We start from the raw sequence: 14,387 nt of genomic DNA, 5'->3' as shown, positions 1-14,387 counted from the left end.
TTGTTTGATTGTCCGCCAGTTCCCGCCTCCTTCTTCCCGATGATTATGAAGTTTGTACATTGTTACAGTGGTGCCGAAGCCCGGGAGAAGGAGGGACACGCTGCTGAAGATCCCTCGCTGCTGTGGTGAATCTGCGGTGCCATCGAGCAGGCGAGGAAGTGTGCCGCCATGGATGCTGCCTCCTGTGACGTATCAGTGATACTGTCATTCTTACAAGGGCTCTTGGAGAAGGGGCGATCCCCCTCCATGCTCAAGGTCTAACTGTGGGCGATTTAGAAGCACTCTCGATAAGCCCTAATTGCCGAGAATTCAGGCCTAACGACTCGAAGCTTGTCCTGAAATCAAGGCATGGCTATATACCAAAGATGCTCTCCACACCCTTCAGACCACAAGTATTAACTATTTTTGCTCTTTTCACAGAGGAAGATCGAGAGCTGAATCTACTGTGTCCTGTTAGGGCACTGAAATTCTACATGGAGCACTCTGCGCCGATAAGGCGATCAGAACAGCTCTTTGTATGCTTTTGAAACTGAATCTAAGTGCTGCCGGTCTCAAAGCAGAGTCTTTCTTAGAGGATTGTAGATGCAATTCAGCTAGCCTACTCTTCCTTGGGCCTGCAATGCCCAATTGGAGTGAGAGCCCATTCGACGAGAGCAGTGACTTCGTCCTGGGCATGGTTTAGTGGTGTGACTATGGCAGAAATTTGTGCAGTGGTCGGTTGGATCTCGCCGTCCACACTTGCTAGATTTTATAATCTAGTCGTCCTGGCACTTCATGCTAGGGTACTTTCTGTCTAAAGTTCATCGTTTTTCCTCATTCTCATGCTCTTGGCCATTCTTTGGATTGTTGATGCAATTCAGCTAGCCTACACTTCCTTGGGCCTGCAATGCCCAATTGGAGTGAGAGCCCATTCAATGAGAGCAGTCCTACAATTTTTCCTGGGCATGGTCTAGCGGTGTAACTATCAAAGAAATTTGTGCAGTGGCTGGTTGGAACTCGCCATCCGCATTTGCTAGATTTGATAATCTAGTTGTCCTGGCACTTCATGCTAGGGTACTTTCATCTTTTGTTCCTCATTCTCATACTCTTTGCCATTGTTTGCCCAAGACTCAAACTCTGCTCGTGTGCACTTGGTCCTTTAGGTACCGAGGCGATACGAGCATGGGACGATCAAGCTAGGCCAGATATAACCTCATTGAGCTTATTCTGATCCTAGTTGCTATTGTCATGTCTTGGTATCATAAATCAAGTATGACTGCATTGGTCGTTTCCCTTTTCTTAGCACAGCATGATTGAACTGGGTTCCCATAGCTTCTTAGATGCAGTATGAGTGAAGTATTGAAAGTGAACGTACTAACTAACGTAACTTTGGTTCCCTGAAATGTGGGAATGAGTCGTGCAGCACCATTGTTGGGCCATTGGTTTGTTTCTATAACACTGCATGAACCAATGGATTTGCAGTTTCACTGCGTGATTGAATAAGGCTTCAGTTCAGGAAAAAAAAGGAGGTTCCTCTTCAGGAACTCGAGCTGCGTCGAAATGCTTTGGGGAACACGTTTAGCGTTGGCGACTCTGGATATATCATATCTAATCTGTCTTATAGAAGAGCGTGACGTCACGGGCAGGGTGACGTAAGCGACCAGGAAGCTATAAAGGCACGAGCCACCCAGCCGGCATCAGCTTTGCGTTTTTCAGCAAGCGCTCTGTGTGTACATGTCGTTCTGTCTTGTCAGTCTTATTTATTGTTGTTTGTCACTATTAGCTCCTCAAAGAGTAAGCAATAGTCAAAGAGCAAAGCTAAGACGAGACATCTGAAAGGCGAATCCAGATTGTTTGTTCCTCGCTACATCACGAGTGGGGATACACACAGTCTTTTCGCGGTCTGCCTGGGATCGAGGCACGCTGCCTGCACTGGTACAAGCCAGTGTGGACACTTCGATCCCGGAGGATTCTTTCTCGAGAGGGATTCTTCGGTGAGGCGGAGCGGCGCCTGCACTTGCTGGGTTCACAGATAGATCTGCTGGAGGGTATGGAGATGGGCGTGTCCCTATCTCCTACCACACCCGCCAGATCTGCACGATCTCTGGGTTCGGAAGCCCGAGTGTTGCAGGGGCTGACTGTGCTTCTCGCATATCTGGGGACGGGTCGAAGATGGCTCTGCCTATCTTCACCCGTGTTCCCTAGATCTAGAGTTCGCTCTCGAGGTTCGGAAGCACGTGCAGCAGTTCCTTCCCCCTCTGTGAACTCGCGGCTGCAGCTACTTATCTCGGAGGAGATTAATACTGTTTGTGTGACTAAGCAGCTCGCGTGCTGCCGAGGCAACTCGTGTATTACATCATTTTCAGTTTTGATGTGAATCTTACCAAAACCAGACCGTCTTTACTGATCTGATTGGTTAACTGCATTCATTCTGAAGAATATAATGACATTTATTATATATACTGGAGGGGCTGCTGGGCGGGAACAGCCCTCTCAGTCTATCATCAGAGCGTTGACGCCCGCGCTCCCCGCTTCGGGACCGGAGGCTGAAGCAACGCTCTGAAACAAGGTTTTCCCAGTCTAAGGGCGGATCTGAGGGCCATACTTCAGGCTGGGATGTCCTCAGCTAAAAAGTCCTGACACGTTTCGGTCACGACCACAGAGGGCAGCCCCTACTAGGGTAGAGCGGCATACACCGCATTACACGGTGCCCGTCTCGCCTCAGCGCCCTCTGGGGGCCGGTCTGCCAACCCTGCCAGAGTTCCAGGGTGCAGCGGCCTCTAGCGAGCAATGTCCTCGGTATTTACCGCCCACGTGCACAGCGGAGGTGAGATGCTTGCCGCCCCTTTGAGGGCCTCTTACACCAGAGGTCAGTCTCAAGAGACTGATTCCCTTAGTAGATTATTTAGCAGTGTGGAAACTACTGCCAAATGTATCTCCATGGGTCCTGCGCACAGTAGAAAAATGCTATACAATATTCAGTTCGGCTGTCTACCGCCGAGATTCAATGATGTTACTTCCCGCTGTTAGTTGGCCCCGAGCAGACTCTGGTAATGGAACAAGGAGTGAAAACCCTATTGGAGGAGGAGGCAATCGAGGTGGTCCCTCCTCAAGACAGGGAGTCCGGGTTCTACAGCCGGTATTTCATAGTTCCAAAGAAGGATGGGGGGTTGCATCCGATCATAGATCTGCGGGTCTTAAATCGATCAGTTATGAAACTGAAGTTCAAAATGCTCACGATCACGCATGTTGTAGCTTAGATCAGGCCCTAGGACTGGTTTGTCACAATAGATCTCAAAGATGCATACTTCCACATATCCATCCTTCCACAACACAGGAAGTTTCTGAGGTTCGCTTTCGGGGCGAAGCTTACCAATATCAGGCACGATTGTCCCCTGCTCGTATCGAGTCAATCCTCATCTCAGTCGAGAGAGTCAAAGAAGGCCAGTCACTCACTGTCAAACAATTTCAGAGATTGTTGGGTCTGATGGTAGCTGTGTCCAACGTCATACCTCTTGGCCTGCTGTACATGAGACCCCTACAGTGGTGGCTCAAGACCAAGGGATTTTCCCAGAGGGGCAATCCACTACGAACTATCAAGGTCACGCAGCATTGCCTCCATGCCTTGGAAATGTGGAAGAAACCTTGGTCCCTGAATCAGGGCCCGGTGCTGGGAGCTCCTTTTCACCGTGTAATACTAGCGATGGATGCATCCCTCACTGGTTGGGTTGCTGTCATGAGTGGCCACCCTGCCCGTGGTCTGTGGAGCGGACATACTGTCGAGGCAGGGACCGAGGCCCGGGGAATGGAAGCTTCACCCCGAGGTGGTGAAGCAGATATGGACAGTTTTTGACAGAGCTCAAGTAGACCTCTTTGCGACTCAAGAGACATCACAATGTCCCCTTCAGTTCTCTCTAGTTCATCCAGCTCCTCTGGGACTGGAGGCTATGGTACAGACCTGGCCGAGGCTTCGTCTGTACGCCTTTCCCCCTATTGCTCTGCTCCCGGGAGTTCTGGCGAGAGTATGCCGGGACGGGGTCCGTCTGTTGCTAGTAGCCCCGTTCTGGCCAGGCCGAGTATGGTTCGCAGATCTGGTCTCCATGGGAGATATCGATCAGGACAGACCTACTCTCACAGGTGCAGGGGACGGTAATTCACCTTCGCTCAGAGTTGTGGAAGCTGTGGGTGTGGCCCCTGAGGAGGCACAACTCATAGCATCCGGTCTCTCAACTGAGGTTGTTGAGACCATCCTCCAAGCCAGAGCTCCCTGAACGAGGAAACTGTACGCCCTGAGGTGGAAACTCTTCACCTCATGCTGCAGAGACCACCAGCCTGACCCAGCAAACTGCCCAGTTGGTACAGTTCTGGAGTTTCTACAGGCCAGGCTCTCTGCAGGGTTGACCCACTCCATGCTGAAGGTTTACGTGGTGGCCATTGTGGCCTACCATGCCCTTCTCGATGGTCAGTCTTTGTGAAGACACCCCTTAGTTACACGTTTCCTCCGAGGTGCGCTGAGGCTGAGACCTCCAGTACGGTCCCGTATTCCCCCATTGGACTTGGTTGTGGTGTTAGAGGCTCTTTGCACATCTCCATTCGAGCCGATTCAAGATATCTCAGGCAGACATCTGACTCTTAAACCGCCTTTCTGTTGGCTATTACCTCTCTGAGGAGAGTAGGAGATTTACAGGCCCTCTCAGTGCCCCCTACCTATCTTGATTTTGCTCCTGGCATGACCAAAGTGTTCACATACCCTCGAGCGGGATATGTTCCTAAGTTGCCCTTTATCCCACCACAACCTGTAGTGCTGCAGGCCTTCTGTCCTCCTCCCTTTTTCGGGAGTCCGACCAAGAGAAGCTAAATTGTATGTGTCCAGTTCGAGCGCTGGATGCATATGTCCACATAGCTGCCCTGTGGAGAAAAACAGAACAATTGCTTGTATGCTACGGTCCCCCCAAGAGGGGTTTTTCCTGCTTCTAAGCAGACTATTAGTCATTGGATAGTTGAGACTATCAACGCCACCTATGAGTCCTCTGGTCGTCCCCCGCTGTCGGGAGCCAAGGCTCACTCTACACGGGGTATGGCAGCCTCCAAGGCCTTTCTAGTAGGTGTGTCCATGCTGGACATCTGCAATGCTGCGGGGTGGTCCACACCTTCTATTTTTGCACGATTCTATGGCTTAGACATGCCAGTCACTCTAGGCACTTCAGTCCTCTCGTCCTAAGCTGTGCTTTTCGGATACACACTAGGTAGGGGTTTGGTAATCTGGCAGCGTTGGTACTCGTTCCCCAAAGAGTTTTGACGCAGCTCGAGTTCCTGAAGAGGAACGTCTCTAGGTTACGTATGTAACCCTTGCTGATACTCAAAGCTGATGCCGGCTGCGCGGCTCGTGCCTTTATAGCTTCCTGATTGCTTACGTCACCCCGCCTGTGACGTCACGCTCTTCTATAAGACATGTAGATATGATATTCATAGTCGCTCATGATAAACACATTCCCCATAGCGTTTCGACGCAGCGTCTCGTTCCCTCGAGGAACTAGGGTTACATACGTAACCTAGATTTGTTTTCCCATAGGGTCTTTGATGCAGTACTCGTTCCCGTATTTCAGGGAACCGAGGTTATGTTAGTAACCGAGTACATTTTCTGGAGGAATCTACTATAGACCTATGCAGTCTTAATTCTTTACAGTGTTGTTAGCCAAGCACAGTTAGCCAAAAATCAGTTATTTTAATTACAGACCTGTTTTTTTTGGTGATACATTTATGATATTTACATATAATAAAGTGATAAATTATCACAGTGTTTAGGTATTGTTTATATTCCGTTAAATAATGAAGGAAAACTGCTGGGGTTGGTATGGTTACCTCTTCAGGCTAACAATTTCAGTACACAAGTTAGTATTTACCATCAGTTAACTTACTAGCTAAATTCTACATTATGAAAAATTAGTGATAGCAGAAATTTCTTAACATATGCTGTAATTTTATGAAACGATTTACTAGAGTCATTGCATAAATAAAACTGGACTGTATGAAGCGGATTACATTGACAACACCCTCTCTCAGGTAGGCTATTTATTACAGTTTATGGTTTACTTGTATTCACAGCCTGAGAACTTCACCATTGCAGATGTTGCAGGAATATGTCATCCTCCACAATACAATTACGAGGAATTCCACTAGAACACCAACACCACCCAACAATTATCTGCCAGAGGTGACAGCACCACACTGTATTTTACTTACAAGTCAATAATATCACATTAGTACACCAAAAAGCCTTTATTTATTTTTTTGATTGATAATCACATTAAATCATTTGTTATATTTATAATGTTTCACCCTGTACACTTAAACATTACATGATTAAATAATCACTTAGCCTGATATACAGTGGCCCTAAAAACACTCAAGTCATGTTGCATTTGAGTATTATCTTGGCACGTGTCGTGCACAAATCACAACATATATAAAAGAAATGTTGTGGTTTACAATTTTGGTTTATTTGAAAAGAAAATGTTAAGTGGGCTGATCGTATCTTCAGTACAGAAATATGGGAAAACTTTATCTGGAAATCTACCAGTGTAGGTGCACAAAATCCTATTTCTGGAAGGGTCGATGAATCTGAGCTCTCCTTCATCAAAGTCCAGCTGCAGTCGGATGATATTTGGCCTCTCATTGCTATCAATATTGCTGACAGGATCATTTCCTTGCTTGTATGTAGAATTCATGTAATGAAAACACCAAAAATGTTTCTTCGGATACAATGTGTAATTTTTTTTGCGGTCTACTTTTTCTGACACCACTCCCAGCGTCCAGTGACTGTTGTTTTCTACCTGCACGTCCCAGCAGTGCACACCTGAGCTGAAGCCCTGTGAGCCCAGCACTCCCACATTCATTCTCTCTGGGTTATCAAACACACTCATTTTATTTTCCACGTAGTGAACACTGGTGCAATCCTCTGACACCAGCAGTTTACTGGATGCTGTGTCTGGGTCCAGAGTCACAGGAGCTGTAAAAACACAGATGACCGTAAACTACAGAGCTTTTCATCGGTTAACCTTTCTTTGGGTAAAATACATTGGGTATTTTCAATAATCGCTGGGATCAGATCATATACATTCATGATGCTGAATAGAACGTTTCAGAATCACACCCAAGTTCTTAATATCATATGACATCCATCGCTATGCAGGTGCTGGTCATATAATTGGAATATCATCAAAAAGTTTATTTCACTAATTCCATTCAAAAGGTGAAACTTACATTATATTTATTCATTAAACACAGACTGATATATTTCAAATGTTTATTTCTTTTAATTTTGATGATTATAACTGACAACTAAATTACTGCAGCAATGCTATATGGCATAGAGTCGATCAGTCTGTGGCACTGCTCAGGTGTTATGAGAGCCCAGGTTGCTCTGATAGTGGCCTTTAGCTCTTCTGCATTCTTGGGTCTGGCATATCACATCTTCCTCTTCACAATACCTCATAGATTTTCTATTGGGTTAAGGTCAGGTGAGTTTGCCGGCCAGTTAAGAACAGGGATACCATGGTCCTTAAACCAGGTACTGGTAGCTTTGGCACTGTGTGCACGTGCCAAGACTTGTTGGAAAATGAAATCTGCATCTCCATAAAGTTGGTCAGCAGCAGGAAGCATGAAGTGCTCTAAAACTTCCTGGTATACGGCTGTGTTGACCTTGGACCTCAGAAAACACAGTGGACCAACACCAGCAGATGACATGGACCTCAAACCATCACTGACTGTGGAAACTTTACACTGGACCTCAAGCAATGTGGATTGTGTGCCTCTCCTCTCTTCCTCCAGACTCTGGGACCCTGATTTCCAAAGGAAATGCAAAATAACTGTGGACCACTCAGCAGCAGTCCAGTCCTTTTTGAAGCGAGATGCTTCTGATGCTGTCTGTTGTTCAAGAGTGGATTGACACAAGGAATGCGACAGCTGAAACCCACGTCTTACATACGTTCTTGAAGCACTGACTCCAGCTGCAGTCCACTTTTTGTGAATCTCCCCCACATTTATGAATGGGTTGTGTTTCACAATCCTCTCCAGTGTGCGGTTATGCCTATTGCTTGTACACTTTTGTACTACTTCCTTCCCTTCGCCTCTCTATTAATGTGTTTGGACACAGAGCTCTGTGAACAGCCAGCCTCTTTTGCAATGACCTTTTGTGTCTTGCCCTCCTCGTGTCACGTCCCCGAGCTGATCTGTCTGTTTTTCCCTATAGTGTGTGGTTGTTTACACTTACCATGTGCTTCTGTGTCACCGTGGTGCCCGCCTCCGCCCTCTTGTTTCATTAATATCTTGTTATTGGTCACCATCACCTGCTCTGCATCATGATAATCATTCCTCCTCAATTTAGTCTCCTCATGTGTGCTGTCTGTTGTCAGATCGTCGTGTGATTCTCGTCCATGTCTCCGCTTTGTTCACACCTCTTGTTTAGCCTGTTTTGTTTTATCTCTAGTTTAGTTTTTTCCCCACTTCCTCCTGCTTTCAGGCAGCGCTACTTTCCAGCCTTCCGTGCTAGAGTGATCACCGATCGCTGTCACTCCTCTTCTTCGCCGCGCCGCAGCGCGTCACCAGTTCCCTGCCTCAACAGCGCCCCCGCCTCCCTGTCAGTTTATCCGGGGATTGCATCAGTGGATTTCCAAGTGGAATTCGTCCAGGAGGCTCTTTTGGATCTGCTGCAGACTGCCCTGTTCCTGGATAGTTTTTGTTTGTTAATTTTAATTTTTATTTTTTCTGTCCTTTTGAAATTAAAGGTCATCTAATAAACTGACCTTTTGAGCACCTGCAACCTTTTGAGTCCCAGTCTCGCTTTGACAGAACGATCTGACCACCATGGAAGCAGGTGCAGATCCCCTCAGATCAGCCGTCACCCAGCAGGGCATTCTCTTGGGCCAGCATGCCTCCCAGCTAACATCTACGTCCCGGGAGGTGGAGTTCCTTAATGCCAAGTTGTCGGAGGTGACTGCCCAGCTCCAGGAACTTCGAAGACAGACATCTGCCAGATCGGAGGACCCCACTAGCCTTTCCTCTACCCGTCATGACCCTGAGCCTCATGCCAACAATCCACCTCCCTATTATGGGAACCCTAACTCCTGCAGAGCCTTCCTGTCTCATTGCCCCCTATTCTTCGCCCTCCAGCCCCGCCGGTATGCCCAGGAAGAGACTAAGTTGGCTTATGTTCTAACCCTCCTCACAGGCAGGGCCCATGACTGGGGAACTTCAGTATGGGAGGCCCGTGCTCCCTTTTGTGCCTCTTTTGAGTCTTTTCAACAGGAGATGGTCAAATTATTCGATCGTTCTGCTCGGGGTGATGAGGCAGCAGCCCAACTGGCACGGCTACGGCAAGGAGGTCGTTCTGTGACTGAGTTTGCCATCGAGTTCAAGACCTTAGCAGTGGCCTGTTACTGGAATGTGGTTCTGGGACACCCGTGGTTGGTGCAGCACGGCCCTCATGTGGATTGGGCCAGAAACTCAGTTTTGTCTTGGAAGCAGTCTTGTCTTGAGTCTTGTTTGGGTTCTGCCTCTTTTCCTGGTGCTCTGTTTCCTGTTGTGTAGGTGGATGATGCTGATCTGTCCAGGGTGCCGGAGGAGTACTGCGATCTGTGGCAGGTCTTCAGCAAGTCCCGGGCTGTGTCCCTGCCTCCTCAACGGCCTTATGATTGTGCCATCAACCTCCTCCCAGGCACTTCTCCGCCCAGGGGTCAGTTATATTCCCTGTCTGGTCCAGAAAGAGAGGCAATGGACAAATATATTCGTGAGTCCCTTGATGCCGGTCTCATCCGTCCCTCCTCGTCTCCTGCTGGCGCAGGGTTTTTCTTTGTTAAGAAAAAGTATGGCTCCTTGCGCCCTTGTATTGATTACAGAGGTTTGAATGACATTACCATTAAGAATAGTTACCCCCTGCCCTTAATGTCATCTGCCTTTGAACTTTCGCAGGGAGCCAAGGTCTGAGGAAACCTTGGCCCGGGTTTCCAGACGAACCAAAGCAGCGGCTGACGTCACCGTATTCCTGCTCCCCGCTACGTATGTGGTCAGAGAGTATGGCTGTCAACCAAGGACCTTCCTCTCCGGGTGGCTTCTCGCAAGTTAGCCCCCAGGTTCATGGGGCCATATCAGATCACCAAGGTATTGAGTCCGGTGGCGGTAAAGCTCAAGTTACCTCCCATACTTGGTCGGGTACACCCAGTCTTTCATGTTTCTCGGGTCAAGCCTGTGTTTCATTCTCGCCTTAACCCATCTGCTACTGCTACTACCTCCGCCCTCTTGTTTCATTATTATCTTGTTATTGGTCACCATCACCTGCTCTGCATCATGATAATCACTCCTTCTCTATTTAGTCTCCTCATGTGTGCTGTCTGTTGTCAGATCGTTGTGTGATTCTCGTCCATGTCTCCGCTTTGTTCACACCTCTTGTTTAGCCTGCACAGAGATCGTGCTCGTTTTGTTTTCATTCTCTAGTTTTGTTTTTTCCCCACTTCCTCCTGCTTTCAGGCAGCGCTACTTTCCAGCCTTCCGTGCTAGAGTGATCACCGATCGCTGTCACTCCTCTTCTTCGCCGCGCCGCAGCGCGTCACCAGTTCCCTGCCTCAACAGCGCCCCCGCCTCCCTGTCAGTTTATCCGGGGATTGCATCAGTGGATTTCCAAGTGGAATTCGTCCAGGAGGCTCTTTTGGATCTGCTCCAGACTGCCCTGTTCCTGGATAGTTTTTGTTTGTTAATTTTTATTTTTATTTTTTCTGTCCTTTTGAAATTAAAGGCCATCTAATAAACTGACCTTTTGAGCACCTGCAACTGAGTCCCAGTCTCGCTTTGACACCTTGTGCAAGGTGTCAATGGTCGTCTTTTGGACAACTGTCAAGTCAGCAGGCTTCCCCATGATTGTGTAGCCTACAGAACTAGACTGAGAGACCATTTAAAGGCTTTGCAGGTGTTTTGAGTAAATTAGTTGATTAGAGTGTGGCACTAGGCGACTTCAATATTGAACCTTTTCACAATATTCTAATTTTCAGAGATTCTGAATTTGGGATTTTCCTTAGTTGTCAGTTATAATCATCAAAATGAAAAGAAATTAACATTTGGAATATATCAGTCTGTGTGTAATGAATTAATATAATATACAAGTTTCACTTTTTGAATTGAATTAGTGATAAATTATGTACACAATCTAAGCAGACGTTATTACTTACGCTGTTCCACAATGTTCTGCATTTTGACCCATGTGGTGAAGATCATTGTCTGAATGGGATAGTGCTGATATTCCTGTAGTTCAGGGACTGTGTTTGCTACTGATGGGTGTTGGAGTCTGTGTAGATAAACAGTAAGATATTTGGGGTTCTCTGTGTAAAATAGGAGTGCAGCTATAATCAAATGCTAATTGGGAAAGACTCACCTTTTTAAAGTATTGCTGTAATTCTGAATGAGAAATAAAAAATGTATTTGTTTTCACTCATGAGGTTTAGCAATCATTGATCATGAACACTGATTATAAGATACGCTTGCTTCAGATTACAGCTCTCTGATTGACCTTTGTCCTTGGCTTTATGACTATCATTAAGTATTTGATCTGTACCTGGAGAAATGTGATGTTTTCAGTTTCTATTTCCTGCCAGACGGCAGCCATCCTCTCAGACAGATCTGATATCTGTGCGGTGAGCTCCTTCATTCTCGCCTGGAGTTTCTCATCTTGAAGTTTTGTTTTTTTATGCAAGGATCTGATCCATTTCTCCTCTTCGTCTTTAAGGAACTGACGGAGCTTCTCAAATTCCTCCTTTATCTGGGTTTCATCCATACTGATGCATTCCTGAAATGGTTTAAGCGCTTCTGTTAACAATGTGAAGGTTCACTACTGATTACAAAACTATTGGTGTGTTCAAGTCATGTTGGAATGATTGTACACTTCCTAATTCGTAAATATAAACTTTCTGGGAGGACTTGAACTTGCCATAACCTCTTACCTTATTGATCTCAACCTTTTTAACACAGCTCTCGTGGGCTTTCTTGAGGTCACCGAGTATCGTCTGTAATCTGCTCATTTGTGTCTTGAGATCCTCCTAGAATCACAGGATAAACTCTTAATAATGAGCTTGACGTTGCCAAAAGTCAGTCAGATCCGATTCCAAACCCCACGTACCTTTAAATTCCCAGCAGCCTCGTTGACAGGTGAACACTTGTGATCTTCGTGCTTCTTTGATGTGTAACAGACCACACAGATTGGCTCCTTGTCCACAAAGCAGAAGAGTTTGAACTTTTCTTCATGTTCTGGACAAACGTCTGCTGAAACAGCGGAGGGTTTCCTCTTCTTGAAGGACTCACAGAGTGCTCTGAACGCCAGGCTCTTGGTGGGTTCGTCGTGAGAACATTCCTTCCGACAGACCGGACACCGCGGCACATCTTGAGTCGTCCAGAAACGCTGGAGACATTTCTCACACAAACTGTGGCTACACTTCAGAGTGACCGGATCGGTGAAGACCTCACAACAGATGAGACATGTCAAATCCTCTTCCAGGAAGGACAAAGCATCCGCCATGACTGAAGTCAGTTCCCAGTACACACACTTGACCAGTATACCTTCTGATTTTAGAGAAGCAGACACTAGCTCTACTTATAAACCCAGTGAACTGTTCTTTGAACTGCTGTTGGAGATATTATGTAACATGCTTTATCTGTCCCTCACACCCCACCCTTTCATTTCAGTCTGTTAACTTTCATTTAACTAGAAGTGTTATGTCAACAACTCCTCCCTCCCTCACATTATAGCCAATAACAGTCACATGGAGCAGCTGCACCTGTTCGGCTTAAAGTCTTCCTTAAAGTGGGGTGTACATTTTGCATAAAGTCATTAGAAGCTACAAGTTACTTTTTTCTCAATTTAGTTAACTATATTTCATAAGACAAGATTTCTATGAAGTAATGCATTTATGTTTAAACTAACTTTAATAGTGCAGTGCACCAATGCTTAGTAATTCATTAGTGTCCAGTAAATGAGTAAATAATGACAGGATTTCATTTCTGAGTGAAATAATATCATCGAATAATATCACTAGAGTCACTAGATGGCAGTATGCATCCATGATATTTGAATTACAGGGCATTTTCTAAATCATTTCACATTAGGTTTTCTTCAAAAAAGAAAACCAAAAACCCATAAGAGGTTCCCAAACAACAGCACTTTTATTATTATTATAATTTTTGTCCTGGTGTGCAAAAAGAGGTTGATTGTAGCTGAACTCTCTGGGTCCATGTGTGCGTTTCCTTTGATTTCATTAGCTTGTTTTCCTCCAGCATATGGTGTCTAAGAATCCTACAGCTAAACAAAGATCAGCTCCTTGCACGGCATTATTAATCACAGTGGGGTCCTGCAGCGGCTGCTTCTACACTGTTATAGGATTAAAACTTGCTCTCCTTCATATCCTTGACTGTGATCTGTTGTTGCATGTAAAATAACCATGCATCCTCGTTTTCCTCAGGAGAAGAAGAAAAAAAAAACAGCACACGGGTTTGGAATGACAAGGGTGGATAGATAACGACATCATTTCCTTTATGATGTCAACTTTTCCTTTAATAAACAGAAAAACGAGAGCTGTAGAGAGATCTATGGCACAGACAGCCAGATCGGAGGCGGGAGCTGTGATATTTGAGGGGCACAGGTGTTTTTATGTGCGCTCATCTCCCAGGGCTCTCATGCACTGTCTGCAGCGCTTTGTTTTTTCCACTAACATTTTGTGGAAAGATGCCATAATTGTTGAAGCCTCTTAATTAATTTTTAAGAGCGCTCTTCTTATTTTTATCTCACTGTCATGTGGTTCCAAATGCATACAAAGTTGCATAAAGATTGTGTTATGCTTCATAGTTAAAAAGTGCATGGGTTTAACACGACAGTGTGTGTGTGTGCATGGGTTAAATGCATTGGCTACACTTCTAAAATGTAATCTTTGATAGAATATAAATAATCATTAATTATACAATGTCTAAAGGCTTCTTTGCATGTCTTCCACATCTGTAGTGGCGAACCTTGGTGTATGCGTCTCATTTCAGCGTTCACACATGAATTCAGACCATCGCAGAAATTGGATTAAATGCACAATTTCACCAGATGAAATCACCAGAGCTGCTTACAGAGTCACCTTTTCAGCCCATGTCTCATCTCTGCGTCGAAACAGTGGGATATAAAGACAAACAGACGCCAAGAGCAAAGATGCAAAGTTTTCTTAAAAGGGCTCTTGATATGCAGGTGCATCTGTCCTGGTTCTTGTGTGTAATAACAGGCACACATTCATATTAAATTCTGCGCATGTCTCACATTAAAAAACACCTGAGATGAGAAAATGTTCTCAGCCTGAAGCCATCCAAGATGTAGATGAGATGAGATTTAGAGA

At 45.9% G+C, this 14,387-nt stretch overlaps 1 protein-coding gene across 1 annotated transcript; it reads right to left on the bottom strand.

Moving 5' to 3' along the window:
• Positions 1–5,061: 5,061 nt before the first annotated feature.
• On the bottom strand, positions 5,062–12,709 carry LOC113047901 (zinc-binding protein A33-like). Its single transcript, XM_026209273.1, has 6 exons — positions 12,143–12,709; positions 11,967–12,062; positions 11,582–11,812; positions 11,402–11,424; positions 11,199–11,314; positions 5,062–6,988 (listed from the first exon to the last, which is right to left on the bottom strand). Exons 1-6 carry the CDS (start codon positions 12,536–12,538, stop codon positions 6,465–6,467), a joined length of 1,386 nt encoding a protein of 461 aa, XP_026065058.1. The 5' UTR covers positions 12,539–12,709; the 3' UTR covers positions 5,062–6,464.
• Between the last annotated feature and the right edge of the window lie 1,678 nt (positions 12,710–14,387).

This window comes from Carassius auratus, chromosome 29 (genome assembly GCF_003368295.1).
Source record: "Carassius auratus strain Wakin chromosome 29, ASM336829v1, whole genome shotgun sequence".
Classification (NCBI taxonomy): domain Eukaryota; kingdom Metazoa; phylum Chordata; class Actinopteri; order Cypriniformes; family Cyprinidae; genus Carassius; species Carassius auratus.
This window is presented reverse-complemented; position numbering and strand designations above follow the sequence as displayed.